The 17568-nt window shown below is 34.0% G+C and overlaps 1 protein-coding gene across 1 annotated transcript in view; it reads left to right on the plus strand.

Annotated features, from left to right (window-relative positions):
- The first annotated feature begins 201 nt into the window (after window positions 1-201).
- LOC123531883 (coiled-coil domain-containing protein 89-like) overlaps window positions 202-17568 on the plus strand; it is a 34687-nt gene continuing 17320 nt past the window's right edge. Inside the window, exons 1-2 of the mRNA XM_053517926.1 lie at window positions 202-276; window positions 14335-15003. Coding sequence (XP_053373901.1) covers window positions 14935-15003 — 69 coding nt within the window. The 5' untranslated portion in view covers window positions 202-276; window positions 14335-14934. The remainder of the gene's footprint in view (window positions 277-14334; window positions 15004-17568) is intronic.

The following is a 17568-nucleotide window of genomic DNA, read 5'->3' on the forward strand; positions in this document are numbered from 1 at the left end:
ATGAGGATTGGAATACATTGGTATAACATTTGACCAATATAGAAGGCAGAAAGTAGATCAATATTTTTAACTGATATATTTTCTGACTGTTTCTATTTCAGATTAGAAAGTATTTAAGATTAGTTTCCTACGTGAGTTACTCGTACGGTTAAGATACGGTGTCAATACTTTATTCCTGTTTATAAAAATGACGCATTCATAATTATCACACATGCCACCGTTTCCGTTGCCGAGGAAAACAAAAAATATGCAGTTTTTCTTTAGTTTTGGAACAAAGTATGATTTCTTTCTTTCAGTACTATATTTAAAGATGGATAAGTTAACAGTGAAATAAACTCTGGGGGTGGTAGTCTAACTAATTGTACGCCAGTCGCGATATTGTGTTAATTTTTGCACAGGTCTATCTTTTAGTGTTTTCTAGATCATGAATATATATTCAACATAATGGCTGAGTGTTTTTGTGAACTTTAAAGTTTTTCATACGTTTTTTGCCTCTGGTAAATTGTGGACACACGTGCTCTAGAATTGAATCCAATATGGCGGGTGGTAGATCTGCTACACGAGGCAAAGAGAAAAAGGCTTCAGATGTTTGTGATGATTGTTCATCTGAGGTTACCACCGATGATAAAGGATTGATATGTAGTATATGTGACAATTGGTATCATATTAAATGTCAGAGAGTTAGTTTGAGCGACTATGATTTCTTGAACAAAAGTGATGAAAGCATACAGTGGTTCTGCAAGCAATGTAAGGGAGCATCCCAAAAAATATTCAAAATGGTCACCCTTATACATAAGAGGCAAGATCAGCTTGAAAATGAAGTCAAAGGTTTAGCGTCTAACCTTAAGCAATGTAGGGAAAAAATTGAAACGCAGACAAAATGTGTTCAGAAAATAGAGCAAAATGTTTCCGGTATTAAAGATGAGTTACCTAGCATGATTTCAGATATTTTACAGGATAAGCATGAGGAGGAAGTTAGGGAAAAGAATTTGATTTTCTTTAATTTGAAGGAGGAGGGTACAGGTAATAGCAAGGACAGGGACAGGGAATTGATTAATTCTTTATGTGAGAATGAGCTGCAGGTAGATGCTGTTGATATGTCAGATATTACAAGGCTTGGAAGGTTTGATGCTGCATCTAGGAATGATAGGCCCCTTCGGGTTACTGTAGATAATAGAAGCAGTCGTGGATTAATTTTGAAAAATGCATACAAGTTAAAATCCAGTGAAAGGTATAAAAAAGTTGGAATAGGTAGGGATCTTACTAAAAAGCAAAGGGAGGCAAATAAGGCCCTTAGAAAAGAACTGGAAAGAGTTAGAAAAGACAATCCTGGTAAGAATTGGGCAATCCGGCGTGATAAAATTGTAGAATTGACAGGAGCCGCTCCTCCTCGGGGTGTGGGGGACGTAAGGATGTAGGACAGATTGAAAAGAGTAACAGTACTGTAAATACGTTTATAGTTAATTTTCCAGTTGGAATTGTTAAAACAGTTCAAGTTGCTTTTTCAAAAACAAATCTGGAGGTACAGATAGTTCATTTACCAATAGTTTATTTGATAATGATGATGTAAGCGATCAAGACGGTTCTTTAAGTTCAGACGTTTATTTGTCAGACACTAATTCTAGTATTAGAGACACTAATTCTAGTATCTTATCTGAGGCTGATAATTTGAGCAATTCAGGTATCTTATCTGATGTTGAAAACATAAGTATTTCTTCAGACATATCTACTGATAACAATGTTTTTTCTTCACAAGTTTTTAAGGTTTGTTTTACAAATGTGGACTGTTTATCAAACAAAGTTGCGGAACTTGAAGCATTTCTAGAAACAGAAAAACCACATGTCATGGGTTTGTGTGAAGTTTTTCCAAAATCTTCCAAAGCTCCAGGATGTAAAGAGACTTTCTTTAACTTGAAATTTAGGAATTATGATCTTTTTAGTCCTGCATCATGTGATGGCAGGGGGGTAATAATCTTAATTCACAAAGACTTGAAAGCAAACAGAGTGACTTTATTAGAGAAAATAAATTTTTCAGAGAATGTATGGTGTGACATTGAAGTATCCAGTGGTAACTCTGTTCTTATTGGTATGATTTATAGAAGTCCTTCTTCTACACAGGAGAATAATCTAAAGTTAATTAAATTGATAAGGGAATCTTGTAAACTGAGATACAGCCACTACCTGATAATGGGAGACTTTAATTTTAGAGATATTGACTGGTTGAAAAATGAATGTAATTATGCTCAGGGCTCTATTGCATCAAAGTTTTATGAGTGTACTCTTGATAATTTTTTGTTTCAACATGTCAGAAAGGACACTCGATTTAGGGAAGGTCAGTTACCGAGTTGCATTGATCTGCTTTTTACTAAGGAGGAGACTTTAGTTGTTGAGGACTCACTAAAAATTAATTCACCCATTGGAAAAAGTGACCATTCTGTAATTAGTTGTGAATTAAATCTTTTTCATGAAAAACCTCAGGATTTTACCTCTAAATATCAGTTCTTCAAGGGGGACTATGATGGTTTGAGAAACTTTTTAAGTGATGTTGACTGGGAACAAGTGCTTCAAGATCAATGTGTAAATGATATGTGGGAGGCTTTTAAAAATACCTTGAATGATGCTGTTTCCAAATATGTTCCCTCAAAAGTCTATGGAGGTAATAAAAAGGATAGTCCACTCTGGTTGGATAGACATGCTAAAATGGCAATCAGTAAGAAAAATAAAGCTTGGAAGAAATATAAATATTCTCGTTCAAGGCAAGCTTATATTAGATATGCGCAATATAGGAATGAATGTACAGTTGTTATAAGAAAATCTAAAAAAAGTTATGAACAGAAAGTGGCATTGGAATCAAAGCAGAATTCTAAGTCCTTCTGGAAATACGTTAACTCTAAAAGAAAAACTAAAGAAAACATAGGTGTTCTTACAGGAAGGGATGGGACTTTGGCAAAGTCAGATAAGGAGAAGGTGGAGGTTTTGAATTCATTCTTCAGTAGTGTCTTTGTTAGAACTGAGCCTTTGGACACGGATTTGCCTGTTGATAATAATCAGAATGTTATTAGTGAGTTTAGCATTACTCCACAGGCTGTATTAAAAACTTTGAAATTATTAAACCCAGAAAAATCTCCTGGACCTGACAACATTCACCCAAAAGTTTTGTTTGAAACTAAGGATGTGATTTACTATGCATTGTACAAGATATTTATTAAATCATTAAATGAAGGAACTATTCCTAGTGGCTGGAAAAGGGCTATAGTTGTGCCCATCTTCAAGAAAGGTAGTAAAAAGGACCCTTCAAATTATCGACCAGTTAGTCTGACTTCTGTAGTTTGTAAAATATGTGAAACTGTAATTAGAAACAGTCTGATGGATCATTTGACGAAATTCAAGCTTTTATCATCTGATCAATACGGTTTTAGACCTGGTAGGTCTTGCACTATTCAGTTACTTGAAATTTTGGATGAATGGACTGAGCTTATAGATAAGGGTACTCCAATTGATGTCATCTATTTAGATTTCAGCAAGGCTTTTGACAGCGTGCCTCATGATCGTTTGCTTTTTAAACTTCACAATTTAGGTATAAGGGGTCTAGCACTAAAGTGGATTAGCAGTTTCCTGTCAGACAGACTACAGTGTGTTAGGATAGGTTCATCCATTTCAACATGGTCGGAAGTCATAAGTGGTGTTCCGCAGGGCAGTGTGCTCGGCCCAGTTCTGTTTTTGTGCTTCATCAATGATTTACCAGATGTAGTGAAGGGTCTTGTGAAGATTTTTGCTGATGATACCAAAATTTATTCTGGTGTTTTGGACATGAGACATTGTGAAAGTTTACAGTCAGATTTGGACAGTCTATGTAATTGGAGTTTGGAATGGAAACTTTCGTTTAATGCAAAGAAGTGCAAAGTTCTGCATATTGGAAATAGTAATGAGCATTACAGATATACAATGCCTGATACTGATGGAAATTATGTGTATGTAGATCCAGTACAATCTGAGAAAGATTTAGGTGTAACTTTTGATGAGGGCTTGAACTTTGAACAACATATTATCAACATTACTAATAAAGCACAAAGAACCCTTGGGATTATACATAGGTCATTTGAGTATATGGACAGGGACATGTTTCTCACATTATACAGATCTCTAGTTAGACCAGTTTTAGAATATGGATCCAGTGTGTGGTCACCATTTTTGAAAAAAGATATTAGAAAAATTGAAGACGTGCAACGCAGAGCAACCAGGTTGGTTTATGATATTTCACATTTGTCATATGAACAGAGGTTGAGGAATCTGGGTCTTGTAACATTAGAATACAGACGTGATCGAGCTGACGTTATACAGATATTTAAATCAGTTCATAAATTTGACGATATGAATTGGGACAGAATGTTCAATTTATCTGTGGGTGGTCTTCGAGGACATCATGCACTTAAAATTCATGAAGAAAAAGTGCCGCCATAACATAAGGCTTAACTCATTTAGTCAAAGATCCATTTTTTACTGGAATGCTTTAAGTGCAAGAACTGTAAATGCTGAGTCACTAAATGTGTTTAAATCGCTGCTGAACAATGACTTTAGTATGACTATAAAGTGCGCACTCAGAGTTCATTTATACTTACGTAACAATTAGTTTTGAGATATACTCAGAAGATTCTTCACAAGAGGGGCCAGGAAAGCACAGCTAATATTACGGCCCGAAGATCAAGGTATCAAGGCATCTATCTTCCATAAGGTTCCGTCGAACCCCTTGCGGGGACGTAGACGTTTTGCGCGTCAAAATCATAAAGAGAAAGAATAAATACGTGATAAAAAATTTAGAGTGGAAGAAATTAAAAAATAACTTTGGTGAATTAAAAGGTTAAAACTTGTGTTAGCAGGATAACTAAGGCGAGACAAGATAGTGAATGGTTTGGTTGCTGTGCCACGAATTCCAGACGTTTCACCCCCCAAGACTTTTCCTCCCCTAGACATTTCACCCCCAAGACATTTCCTCCCAAGACTTTTCACCCCCAATTTTACAAACCCTAGACTTTTCACCCCCAATTTTTAATATACTGAAAATATTGTGAAATATTTTGTTATTTGGTATTTAAAATATTTTTTATATATTTTGTATAGGTTGTTAGGGCATTTATGAAGATAATTTGTTACTTTACGGACCATAATTCTACAAAATATACACTGAATTTAGGGTAACATACATGTAGTCAACTTAATCAGTTGATCTTTTTAAATGTAAATTTGTTGAGACTTCTTAATGATTAAGTTTGTTTTCTATGTTATTCGAATGGATTCAAGTTTTATTTATGTAATATAATTATGAAAAATATGGGTACATTTAGATTACAATAGTAGATGTAAATATTAACTAGGGGTTAGAATTAGAGGGTGTATGTTTATCCTTTAGTATCATAATGATAGCCCAATTGTGATAACATGTAATATGGTTATTTATAAGTGCAATATGATGTGGAATTTATTTTTATGATATATTTTTATATATTTAACAAGATATATAGGGTAACTCAGTATTGAGTGGTAGCATTCGATATGTTTGATGTTATTATATGCAATACATGTTTGTACTGTGATGTTATTTATGTATGCTGATGAGACTGAAATAAATAAATAAATAAACAAATATTACAATTTGAAAGTCATTCATTTCATTGTAGGTCAATATTTTAAACTCTGCATAGGTGTTGTGTTTAATCAACACCTTTTGATTGACAGAAATAGTCAATATTTTAAACTCTTCAAAGGTGTTGTGATTTAATCAACACCTTGATTGACAGGAATATGTGTTAAAATATAAATGGATTAACTGGCTAGCCTATAGTATATTAAACTTTAATTAATCGAAAGTTCAAACCTTGACTGATCTTATCGAAATCAAGAAATAAACAAAATTATACTCATCACTCAAAAATGGTTGCTTCAAAAATGAAACTAACTTTCAATATCTTGTCTAAGTTTATTTGCAAAATAAATGAATTTTGACAGATTCAGTAATTCCTTCCTATTTTCCGTAGACATCAGATTTACAGAGCGGGCCATCTACAGTAATATGGTTTTAAACATTTTCTTCGTAATTCTTTATACAACGGACATACAAGAAGAAAGTGATATTCATTTTCTAAAGAACTAAGATTACAAAATTTACATTTTATATCATTTTGATCCGTGTTGTTATATCTACCTCTTACTATTTCAAAATTATGTTATGATAATCTAAATCTACTAAGAGCAATTCGAGAATTGTTAATGGTGGCATATCAAGCTTGATAATAATTGTCCAATATTCTCTGTAGATAAAGAATTACTGTTACTATCTTGACCTATCCATATATCCGACAATCCCAGGTTTTGTAACAGCATTTTTATTTGAAACGCCCAGTTTGAATTATTATATGTACAGTAATGTTATTGTTTGCATTGTTGTGCAGCATATGATAAATTCTTTTTTGTAGTGAGTTTTCATTCGAATTCAGTAAACGGAACCAGCAGCTTAGCATGTTTATCCTTTTTTTTTCTTATTCTATTATACTTAGTATGCATGCTTGTAAAATTAATTCTATTTCTCTGCTTTTTGTCTTTCACAAATGTATTTCTTGCTTTCTTGAAATTATTTTTTTGCTATTATGTAACAAGATTCATCAAACCATTTCGACTTATTAGATAATCGAGAATTTGTTATTATTTCAATTTATTGATATAACTTGAACATGTACAGTGTACAGTTTATCATTTTAAGGACAAAATATACTAAAACATGCAAGAGAAATCTGCCAATTAATTAATGGTTGATAGACTTAATTTATCTTGCATCACTTGCCTATAAAGGATAACAAAAACTAACAATTAAGTTGTCAACAACAAACGATGTGCGATATATAATCAATTTTAAAATAACGTTTTTTCCACAATAGATATATTGCTTATTTCCTACATAAAATCAGCATAATATTTGGACAAAATTAATTAAAGTCCGAAAATCCCCATACTTTGTTTTAATCATCCAAATCATTAATCTTCTAACACTTGATTGACTTACATAATTTATTTTCTCACAATATAACAAACAAGACAAATGGGTCATTTTTTTTATTCAATCTTATTTGTACAAAATTTGCATATATTTATATATTTCTATACTATGATGTAAATTATTTGACAGCGGCTTTTAGCAATGTATTTTTTTATGTCACAACACCGTTAATTGATAGCAAACTAACAAGGCTAATTTTAACACCAATAAAATATTTTACTTTGTAGTTATTATTATCAAAAGTACTTCTATTTTTTTCAATTACTGAACATCAAACAAAGGGAATAAAATATTTTTTTTTTAGTTTTGTAACTATTGTCAAAAGTACCTTTAATCATCAAAGTCACATTTTCAATCATTGAGCAAACAAATGAATTTTAAAAAAGATAACATTGTAAATAACTTATGTTTAAAGTTTATGGTCATCTCTACTAACAAACATCATAAAATATTTTTTTTAATGTATTAACCTAATTATAATACATATGAAATTATTCATAACTATACAACCCCCTCCCCCCCAAAAAACGTTATAATCATATTAAATAATAAAAACAAATAGGGGGTGAAAAGTCTTCATATGCTATAAAACACCAGACTTTTCACCCCCAAATTGGGGGTGAAAAGTCTTGGGAGGAAAAGTCTTGGGAGAAACAGTCTTGGGGGTGAAACGTCTGACACCCCTGTGCCACTCCCCCCCATGTCAGCCCCCCTTCCCGTCTAACAAGACATATGCATCCCCACTCCTATACTCAGATCCTCACTCCCTGTAATTACTATAAGTACTCTTTCTTCCCAGCCACCATAGTACTTTGGAATGCCCTTCCAGTACAACTTGTGCAAGCCCCCACTCTGAATCAGTTTAAACAGGGTGTGACCAAACTTGTACACAATGCTTAACATGATAGACCTGTTTTTAAACTGCTTTGATCTGTAAATCCTTCTTGTTTTTAACACTATCAACTGTATTTATACTGCAATACACACCGTGTTTTACTTCTATCCTTCTATCCAATCTACTTTTAACTTCTTGTACAGGCGCGCAGCTGCACATAATACTCGCAGAGAGGAGCGCTGCAGTATTATAAGATAGATAGATAGAGACATGTTCAAGGCTGCAAACTGCGGCACTGAACTGCTCTAGTGTTAGGGAGGTGGGCGACACTGGGGGGAAGTTGGTTCAAATGGTACACAGTTCTCGGAAAATAAGAAAACTTGTAATAGTCAGTGGTTGCAGTAATTAACCTATAACTTAGGGAATGGCCATAGCGGACACATCAGGTCATTGGGGTAAGGTAATCTACGATTGGGATAGCTACCAGATCATGATGAATCTTATAGAAGAGTGATAACCTAGAATCTATACGCCTTAAATCCAGTTGACGAAGGTTTAGGGAGTGTAGCATATCTGTTACACTAGAAGTACGGCCGTAGTCAGTCTTGATCCAACGGGTGGCTCTCCTTTGGACGCTTTCAATTTGGTCTATCTGGGTTTGGGTCTATCTGGGGTTCAGGTTGCTGAAGAGCTTCTCAATACCATTTGTACCTATCCTAATATCTGGCATAGTAGGGACTGAATTTCCATCTGGGGTTAGTTTCATTTTACTGAGCGAGACGAGGTTTAGTGGTGATTTGGGGCTAAAAACAGACTGAAACTGTTTGTTCAGTACTGCTGCCTTAGCTTGATCATCCAGATGGAGTTTATTTTCGTACTTAAGGGGAGGGATAGAGGAAGATTCCTGTCTGGAGTGTTTAATGAGCGAGTACAGTTTCTTAGTATTTGGTTTATTTGGGTGTGAGGCATCAGTGTTATTCAGGTTTAGGATGTGCTCAAGATACTGGCTATAAGCCAGTATAAGGTCAATATCTCTCCTCCACGTACAACCAAATTACCATTCAAAAACAATGCGGAAAGTTTTCCTTCTGTGTGTATGGGTGCAGGTCAAAACGTACCCAAACCAAAATATGCCCTTATATTATAGGTGTAAATTAAAATATTGTTTGTTTGACCTTTACCTACCGGCTACCGACTGGATAAAATTGCCCTAACTCAAATAATTTTATTCCATTCCATTTTTTTTTCTTATCAAAGGGAAACAACTTTTTTGGGGACTGGAACTGGCGATTATTTTATCTAACAAATGCATAAATAATTATGCCAAGTGAGAAAGTAACTCGCGGTCAGCAGTAGAAAATCAGCTAGTAGAAAATAAGGCCATAGGATGTAGACGACAATTAAACCACACATAACCTGAAGGCAATTTGACAAAAGAACATAATTTTACTAATCTAGTATGTAAGGTTATACAAAGAAGTATAAAATACACAGAATGGCAACTGGCTGTAATCTGGCATGATCTCGCATCCGAGCGTGATTCGGTGTTATATTAGTAAAACGAGCATGGAGTTGCAATTTGTACCTTTAAAACTACATGTAAAATACGTGTTAGCTTCTAAAACAACATTTGTTTGATATGAAATAGTCTTAAGCACAAAATACACGTTTCTTACTATAAAAAAGCGTGGTCATATATTTTGGTTTGGGTACGTTTTGACCATAATCCATGTGTATATAACCAGCGACGCGATTTATCACACCGCTAACTTTGGAGGCTTCAAATACATATTTAAACCCAATTTTTCACACTAAAAATTTATATGTCTGGAGAGCTCATTCCAAATACAATCATTATATGCCCTAACTGATGAGAAAACCTCCGTTTTGTAGGCAAAACACTTTTAAACTCCATGTATGTCAGTGAGTTTTCCGCTTAAACCGTTAAATTTCTACCTCAGTCATATAAAGCTGTGTGTGTGTCGATCGGTTTATTTTTAAACCCTGTTATACGTTCAGCACATTTCATTGGTTACACGTTTATACATTTCAAATTTTGAATATGTATACGGAAGGTGTTATGGTAGGTTTAACATGCCAGTTTTTAACTTTTGTTTATATTTTGGCGTTTTTAAATCATTGTTTATGTTTTCCTAGTGTCAAAAATATTATAACCACACTAGTGAAAAAATGTGTATGTAAAACTATATATAAATCATGAAGTTTAAATCGCGTCAATTTCCACCACAGTTTTGATCTGGCATAAGAGCCTGCAAGACCTTGCAAAGTTACAAAAAAGCGCTAAAGATGCATTATTATAGCATTTTTTACACAAGTGGTATTATTAATTATTGGATTTCTAGCAATTTCCTGATAAGCCACTTAGACTTTTGTGGTTGCTACATTATTTCATACAACTCTTTGGGAACTAATCTCACTAATTACCTGGTAGAATAATGTAGGTACTCGGTCAGCCAGTCAAGAATTCTAGTGTGAGGGAATAATATAAACAGTATTTTTTCTGTGGGATGTATCATAGATGTTCTCCGGACCGTTTAGGTGGGGATTGACCCAATCATCCGGGACGGTTTGCAATGCTGTGATGCATTTCACAGGCATCATACTGGTTAATTCTGTCTGTTCAAGATGTAGGATATCTTCTGTTCTATTCTGTTTTAACCTGTAACTTTGGTAGATCAGTTAATTTTTTTATGCTATTGTATTTTGTTTCATGTTTTGATCTGCTTACCTTTAATTTAAAACGCTATGTATCTTATTACCGTAATGTAATTTTAAATTCATTCTATAATAGTTCAAATACCATTTTTTTTATTGAATTTTATACAGATGCTTTTATGTAAAGCACTTTCATACGTATATCTATATGAAAGGAGTACTATATAAATGTGGTATATAATAATAATAATAATAATAATCCTAATTACTTGAGATGTAGAATAAGATGCAGACATACGGTAAATGTCAGTCTGAAATCGGTCTGCCTTGCAGTCGGGAAATTGAGACTGGGGGGGGCGGATAGAATTTCTTTAAACTTTGTGTATTAACTGAGAATCAAGTTTAAAATGGAAATATGTAAAAAAAACATATTTACCTGGGCTTGATCTTGAATTATCATACGTATATTATATAAAGGAGTATATTAAATGTGGTAATATAGTTAATATATAATTATCCTAATTACTTGAATTTGTAGAATAAGAGCAGAAAAGTAAATGTCAGTCCTGAAAATCGGTTTGCCCTGCAGTCGGAATTTAGAACTGGTGGGGCGATAGAATTTCTTTAAACTTTGTGTATTAACTGAGAATCAAGTTTAAAATGGAAATATGTAAAAAAAAACATATTTACCTGGGCTTGATCTTGAATTATCTGCCCTTGAATATAGATTTTTTTCAGTATTTTCCAACTTTCAAGGGCAGATTATTCACAACTAAGGCTGGGTACGATTTGTTTTATTTCTTATTTCTGTTTTTGATTTAATTCTCTGTCAGTAAACACAGTTTAAAGAAGACATTCTGTCCGTAAGAAAATTTTGCCCCATGTCAATTTAGACACTGTGGCAAATGTCCTTAACTATGAACATGACAAAATGATACCGCAAAGTCCTGGTCTTTCCCATGGACCAAATTTCTTTAAGCTTTGTATACTGACTGCAAATGAAGTCTGAAACAGAAATATAAATTAAAATGCACAGTTTCCTTGCCTTGATATTGTATTATCTGCCCTTGAAAATTAGATTAGAAGCCCGGGTACCTATGATTTTTTAATGCATATTTCCGTTTTAAACTTGACTCTCAATCAGTACACAAGGTTTAAAGAAATTCTATCCATAGGAACTGTCCGATTTGTCTTAACTGCATATTATGTAACTCCAAGGATAAAATGTGACCTTCTTAAGGGGAAAATATAGCTATGTTTGGCTAGTGGAAACAGCCTATATATTCAGCTGTAAAAATTAGCAAAAAGTGTCACTGAACGATATCAATTTTTCTTTGCTTTTTTTAGTAAGCATGACATCTATTGCTGTTGCTACAAAAATAAGAAATAAAGACAGATCTGTCAGAATATATTTTAGTTAGATGCACATTATCATTTGATTTCAGTTGTGTCATTGTTGGACCAGAATAATGATGTAAAATGGTGTTCTTCAGTTAAAGATGTTACTGAAATTTGGGTGCTCAGTAATGTCTGCATTTGTTTACATTTAAATGTAAATCACACACAAAATTTAGCTTAAACATAGAGAATAATTTTTCCTGAATTTTTAGCCACAAGATACCTTAAGTACCCTGTGATGTCACGATGGACTTCTTTATTTTTTATCCAAGCTACTTCCTTAACTGGTGAAATAACTGAAAAATTTGTGTCTGTATTTTAATAATAGTGTAAAAACAGTACTGGTATACAGTAAAATTAATTTTCCAAAATTTGTTTTATATGCATTGAAATTATGTATATATAACTAAAGTGTTCTTTGATTTTTTTTCATGGACAATTTTAAATTTTCAACCCTATGACTGCCCACCTGGAGGGTGAAAAAATCCTCTCCAAAAGTTATGCTGTGTTTACACTTAGCCACGATGTCCACGATTTAAAGAAAAGCTCGGAGCTCCACGATTTATTGCACGAATTTTGTATTACTACGCTTTCTTACGCTCTCAGTACGTTTTGTTACTACCTGCTGCGTTTTATTACGAAACCAACAGGATTTATGGCCACGATTTGATCAAGATTGTCACGTTTTGAGCACGAATGGAGTATAGACAGGAGTTATGGGTCATCCTCTCATTCTCTCCAGAAATTCCAAAGAGGAAAGAGCTATGCATCAAAGAGCTGAACAAGATACTTAATTTCCATTTTTCGTGTATGCCTATAATAGTTACTCGTCGGCAGCAGCAACAAGGGAAGGAATAGGACAGGATATAAAAGAGAGAAATGAGAAGAAGAAATAGAAAGCCTAAGACCTGGAGGGTGAGACCATGGTTAAGTGGAAACCGAAAGCACCGACTGGGACAGTACTCTCAACTTTTCAACACAGAACTCAGGCATGAAGATGTTGGCTCCAACGTCAATATTAGGATGCCTCCAGATCTAGTCGAACTTAGAATCATGTTTCCAAGTTCACCAAGATCCCCATACGATGGAGCATCAAGGTCTGATGCGCTACGTTAAGGTCTGTTAAGCTGCATTACGCTCTACAACGATTTCCACGTTCCATTACACTCTCTCAAGATTTAAGATAAATAGAGATAATCGTGGCAAAATTTTTGACTGTCAAAAATTTTGTCACCATCTTTACGATCATCCCGATTCCACCAAGTTCCCTCAAGATCACCACGATTTGATCCCACGAGCCCCCACACTCACCACGCTTCTCTCAAATCGTGGACATTGTGGCTAAGTATAAACGCAGCATTATGGTGGCAACAATGGCCTGGAATTTAGAACCAAAATGCACTAGAGGCCACAGTAAATCATTGTTCTCCATAACATATCATCCAGAATGTATGCATCAACAATGATGCTAGAACTTAATTGAAAACTCGTGCATTATATAAATTGATTAATTAAAGGGCACGGAATGCCTGAGAGTAAGTTAATTTTATATAAAAGCCATCCTCAAGCCTTTCATAATGCTGAAAGAATTTTTGAAATCGGACCACTATTGAAAAAGATATGGCAGTTTGAAATTTAAGAAAATGGCAGATAATGGAGGCAGCCATTTTAGTGCGTATATGACGTCATTTACACATTGCTGGATTCTTTATTTAGCAGATAACCTTTTAAATAGATTAATTTCTTAAGTTTCTTAAGTGTAAGATGTAAAACATGGTAATAGTTTTCGTTATAGCTGGAAAAAGTAGAGAAATTATTTTACAGAAATAAGTAAATACAGTTCAAATATGTATCTAGAAACTGAATAAATCTGCCATTTTGTTTTTTGTTGCTATTGAAACAAAATGGCCACTATTTTTATCAACTACCTAAACTTTCTCATTTTTAAGCCGATTTTGAAAATTCTTTCACTTCTTTAAATGATTTAAGAAACCCTAGCAGACGGAATTATCATAAGGACAACAGAGCCTTTTCCTTTAATGTTTAAAAATTGAACAAATATTGTAAGTAACATTTTTAATATCCAAAATTCTTGTAAAAATATTTTGATAGTGCTTTACTTTGAGTGATGAACAATAAATACCAAAGTATATGTATCAAACTGCCTACTTTATTTGTAATTGATTGTGGTTATTTACTTTACATTTGAAATGTTTGGTAATTTTAGATCTTCAAACTAGTCCTAGAGCTAAGTATCAGGTTAGATCTTTTGTAATTGTATTGTTCATGTGATTGTAAATCAATGGGTTTGGACATAAATCTACTTGTTTATTCTAGATTTAAACAGCTGATTTAAATTCTCTTTGAATTTTTGCAGGTGAAAGTTTGTTTGGAAACAGTTGACAGATATATTAGGTGCCACAGTACTTTATATAATTTTTTGGAGCTATATAGTGATGTGCGCAGAAAAGAACAGTAAACATGTTTTCCAAGAGATTGATTTGAAATGAGACTACACTCGGAGGACGTTGCAGTTAGTTAAGAATTGTGACCATGATAGATTGAATACAAGTCAGCATTACGAAATCATCACTTAAAGTAAAGACTTTACAAATGATTAGGACGATGAAGAAGTAAAATTTCTAGAAGACTTACAAGGATTGTATAACTCTCTTTTGTGTTAATTGGAACTGTAATTGCTGGTTAGACTGTGTGCCAATGCAAGAAGTTCCTGTTATTGATCTCTTGAGATATTATAACCAGTCTGTGAGGTATTGAAGCCAAGCCAGTGAGTGATATTGTAACCAGACTATGAGGTATTGAAGCCAAGCCAGTGCGTGATATTGTAACCAGTCTGTGAGGTATTGAAGCCAAGCCAGTGAGTGATATTGTAACCAGTCTGTGAGGTATTGTAGCCAGGCCAGTGAGCGATAATTTAACCAGTCTGTGAGATCTTGTAGCAACCAGTCTAGAGAAGATGGAGTATTCAGTACAGCTAAATGGACAGATGGTTTGCTCTCCAGAATCACGAGATAAACCAGATGAGGTTTTTAAATTTTTATCTCTTTTGATATAATAATATATACAACTTAAACTGATGATATGTAAATTTTATAATTTAAGAATGAATTGTTACATACCAATTTTAAGACTATGTTCCTTAAAAATCAATATTTATACCCCCACCAAACATGTTTGAGGGGGGTATATAGGAGTCAGTTTTGTCGCGTCCCGTTGCGTCCCGTCCCGTCCCGTCGCGTCCCGAAATCTATTATCTCAGTTATTACCAAATGGATTTGATTCAAACTTAAAATACATGTTCCACCTTATCACCCACATCATGTGACACAAGGTGCATAACTCTTGACACCAAGTTTTCATGAATTATGTCCCCTTTTACTTAGAATTTAGGGTTAATTTTGCTGTATTTTCACTCTATCTCAGTTATTACTAAATGGATTTGATTCAAACTTAAAATAGATGTTCCACCTCATCACCCACATCATGTGACATAAGGTGCATAACTCTGACACCAATTTTTTTTATGAATTATGCCCCTTTTTACTTAGAATTTAAGATTGATTTTGATGTATTTTCACTATATCTCAGTTACTGCTGAATGGATTTGATTCAAACTTAAAATAGATGTTCCACCTCATCACCCACATCATGTGCCCACATCATGTGACACAAGGTGCATAACTCTGACACCAAGTTTTCATGAATTATGTCCCCTTTTACTTAGAATTTAAGGTTAATTTTGTTGTATTTTCCCTATATCTCAGTTATTACTAAATGGATTTGATTCAAACTTAAAATAGTTGTTCCACCACACCACCTACATCATGTGACATAAGGTGCTTAACTCTGACATAAATTTTTTATGAATTATGTCCCCTTTTACTTTAAATTTAAGGTTGATTTTGATGTATTTTCACTATATCTCAGTTATTACAAAATGGATTTGATTCAAACTTAAAATAGATGTTCCACCTCATCACCCACATCATGTGACACAAGGTGCATAACTCTGACACCAATTTTTCATGAATTATGCCCCTTTTTACTTAGAATTTAAGGTTAATTTTTATGTATTTTCACTATATCTCAGTTACTACTGAATGGATTTGATTCAGACTTAAAATAGATGTTCCACCTCATCACCTACATCATGTGACACAAGGTGCATAACTCTGACACTAATTTTTCTTGAATTGTGTCCCCTTTTACCTAGAATTTAAGGTTAATTTTGATGTATTTTCACTATATCTCATTCTGATTGGCTTAGAGCCAAAGGGAAGTAACCTTTTTTAACTTTTGTATGGAGTTTCTTCACCTTAAATTCCAGGAATTAGTCTATTTTTAGAAATCCTATTTTTAGATTTTCAATATTTTAGGTATTTTTCTAACTTTTTTATTATAAGTCCTATGTAAAAAGTAAATACATTTTTCTGTGGTAACATGGGTCGGTAAGACACTTTTTTGTATTCACTTTTAGTGTATCTCTAATATTAGAGATTTAATATATTTACTAGTATTACTATACTAGTATTATACTAGTATTACTTACATGTGGAAGCCCAGGATGAAGTACTCCAAAGACTAAGTATTTTTAAGATTTCTTATGGTTGCCATTCTTCTGTGACAAGACCGTATGGTGGGGGTATGAGTCACTCCTGTGACAGTTCTAGTTATTGGTCAGTAAATTTGTATCGAGAAATATGCATGAGTTTCGCAGCTGAAATATTGTGCAATATTGTTACATCAATACATGAAAGAACAAATACATATTTCTCGATGCAAAGCCCATTATTATGCCCCTCTTCGAAGAAGGTATGGTATATTGTTTTGCAGATGTTGGTCTTTCGGTCGGTCGTCGGTCCGTAGACCAATCTGTTTCCGGATGATAACTCAAGAACACTTGGGCCTAGGATCATGAAAGTTGATAGGGAGGTTGGTCATGACCAGCAGATGACTCCTATTGATTTGGAGGTCAGTTGGTCAGAGGTCAAGGTCACAGTGACCTGGAACAGTTAAATGGTTTCCGGATGATAACTCAAGAACGCTTGGGCCTAGGATCATGAAAGTTGATAGGGAGGTTGATCATGACCATTGAATGACCCCTATTGATTTTGAAGTCAGTAGGTCAGAGTTCAAGGTCACAGTGACCCGGAACAGTTAAACAGTTTCCGGATGATAACTCAAGAACACTTGGGCCTAGGATAATGGAAGTTGATAGTGAGGTTGATCATGACCAGCAGATGATCCCTATTGATTTTGAGAGCTGAGTACGTCAAAGGTCAAGGTCACATTGACCCAGAACAGTAGAACTTTTTTTTTGCCAAATAACTAGAGAATGCTTTGGTCTAAGATCACATTTGATACGGAGGTCACTTATGACTGGTTAATGGCCCATATTATTTATTTGAGATCAGTATGTCAAACATCCAGTGCACAGTGACCAAATAATTTTTGTTCCTTGTGCAATTACTGAATGCATCAAGGGAGGCATTTTGTGTTCTACGAGCTCTTGTTTTTAATATTATACACACATCTATTTAATAGGCTTTAAATCATATGAATTTGTTCTTTAGCCTTAATAGAATTGAGA

The sequence above is a fragment of the Mercenaria mercenaria genome, chromosome 11 (assembly GCF_021730395.1).
Source record: "Mercenaria mercenaria strain notata chromosome 11, MADL_Memer_1, whole genome shotgun sequence".
Lineage (NCBI taxonomy): Eukaryota > Metazoa > Mollusca > Bivalvia > Venerida > Veneridae > Mercenaria > Mercenaria mercenaria.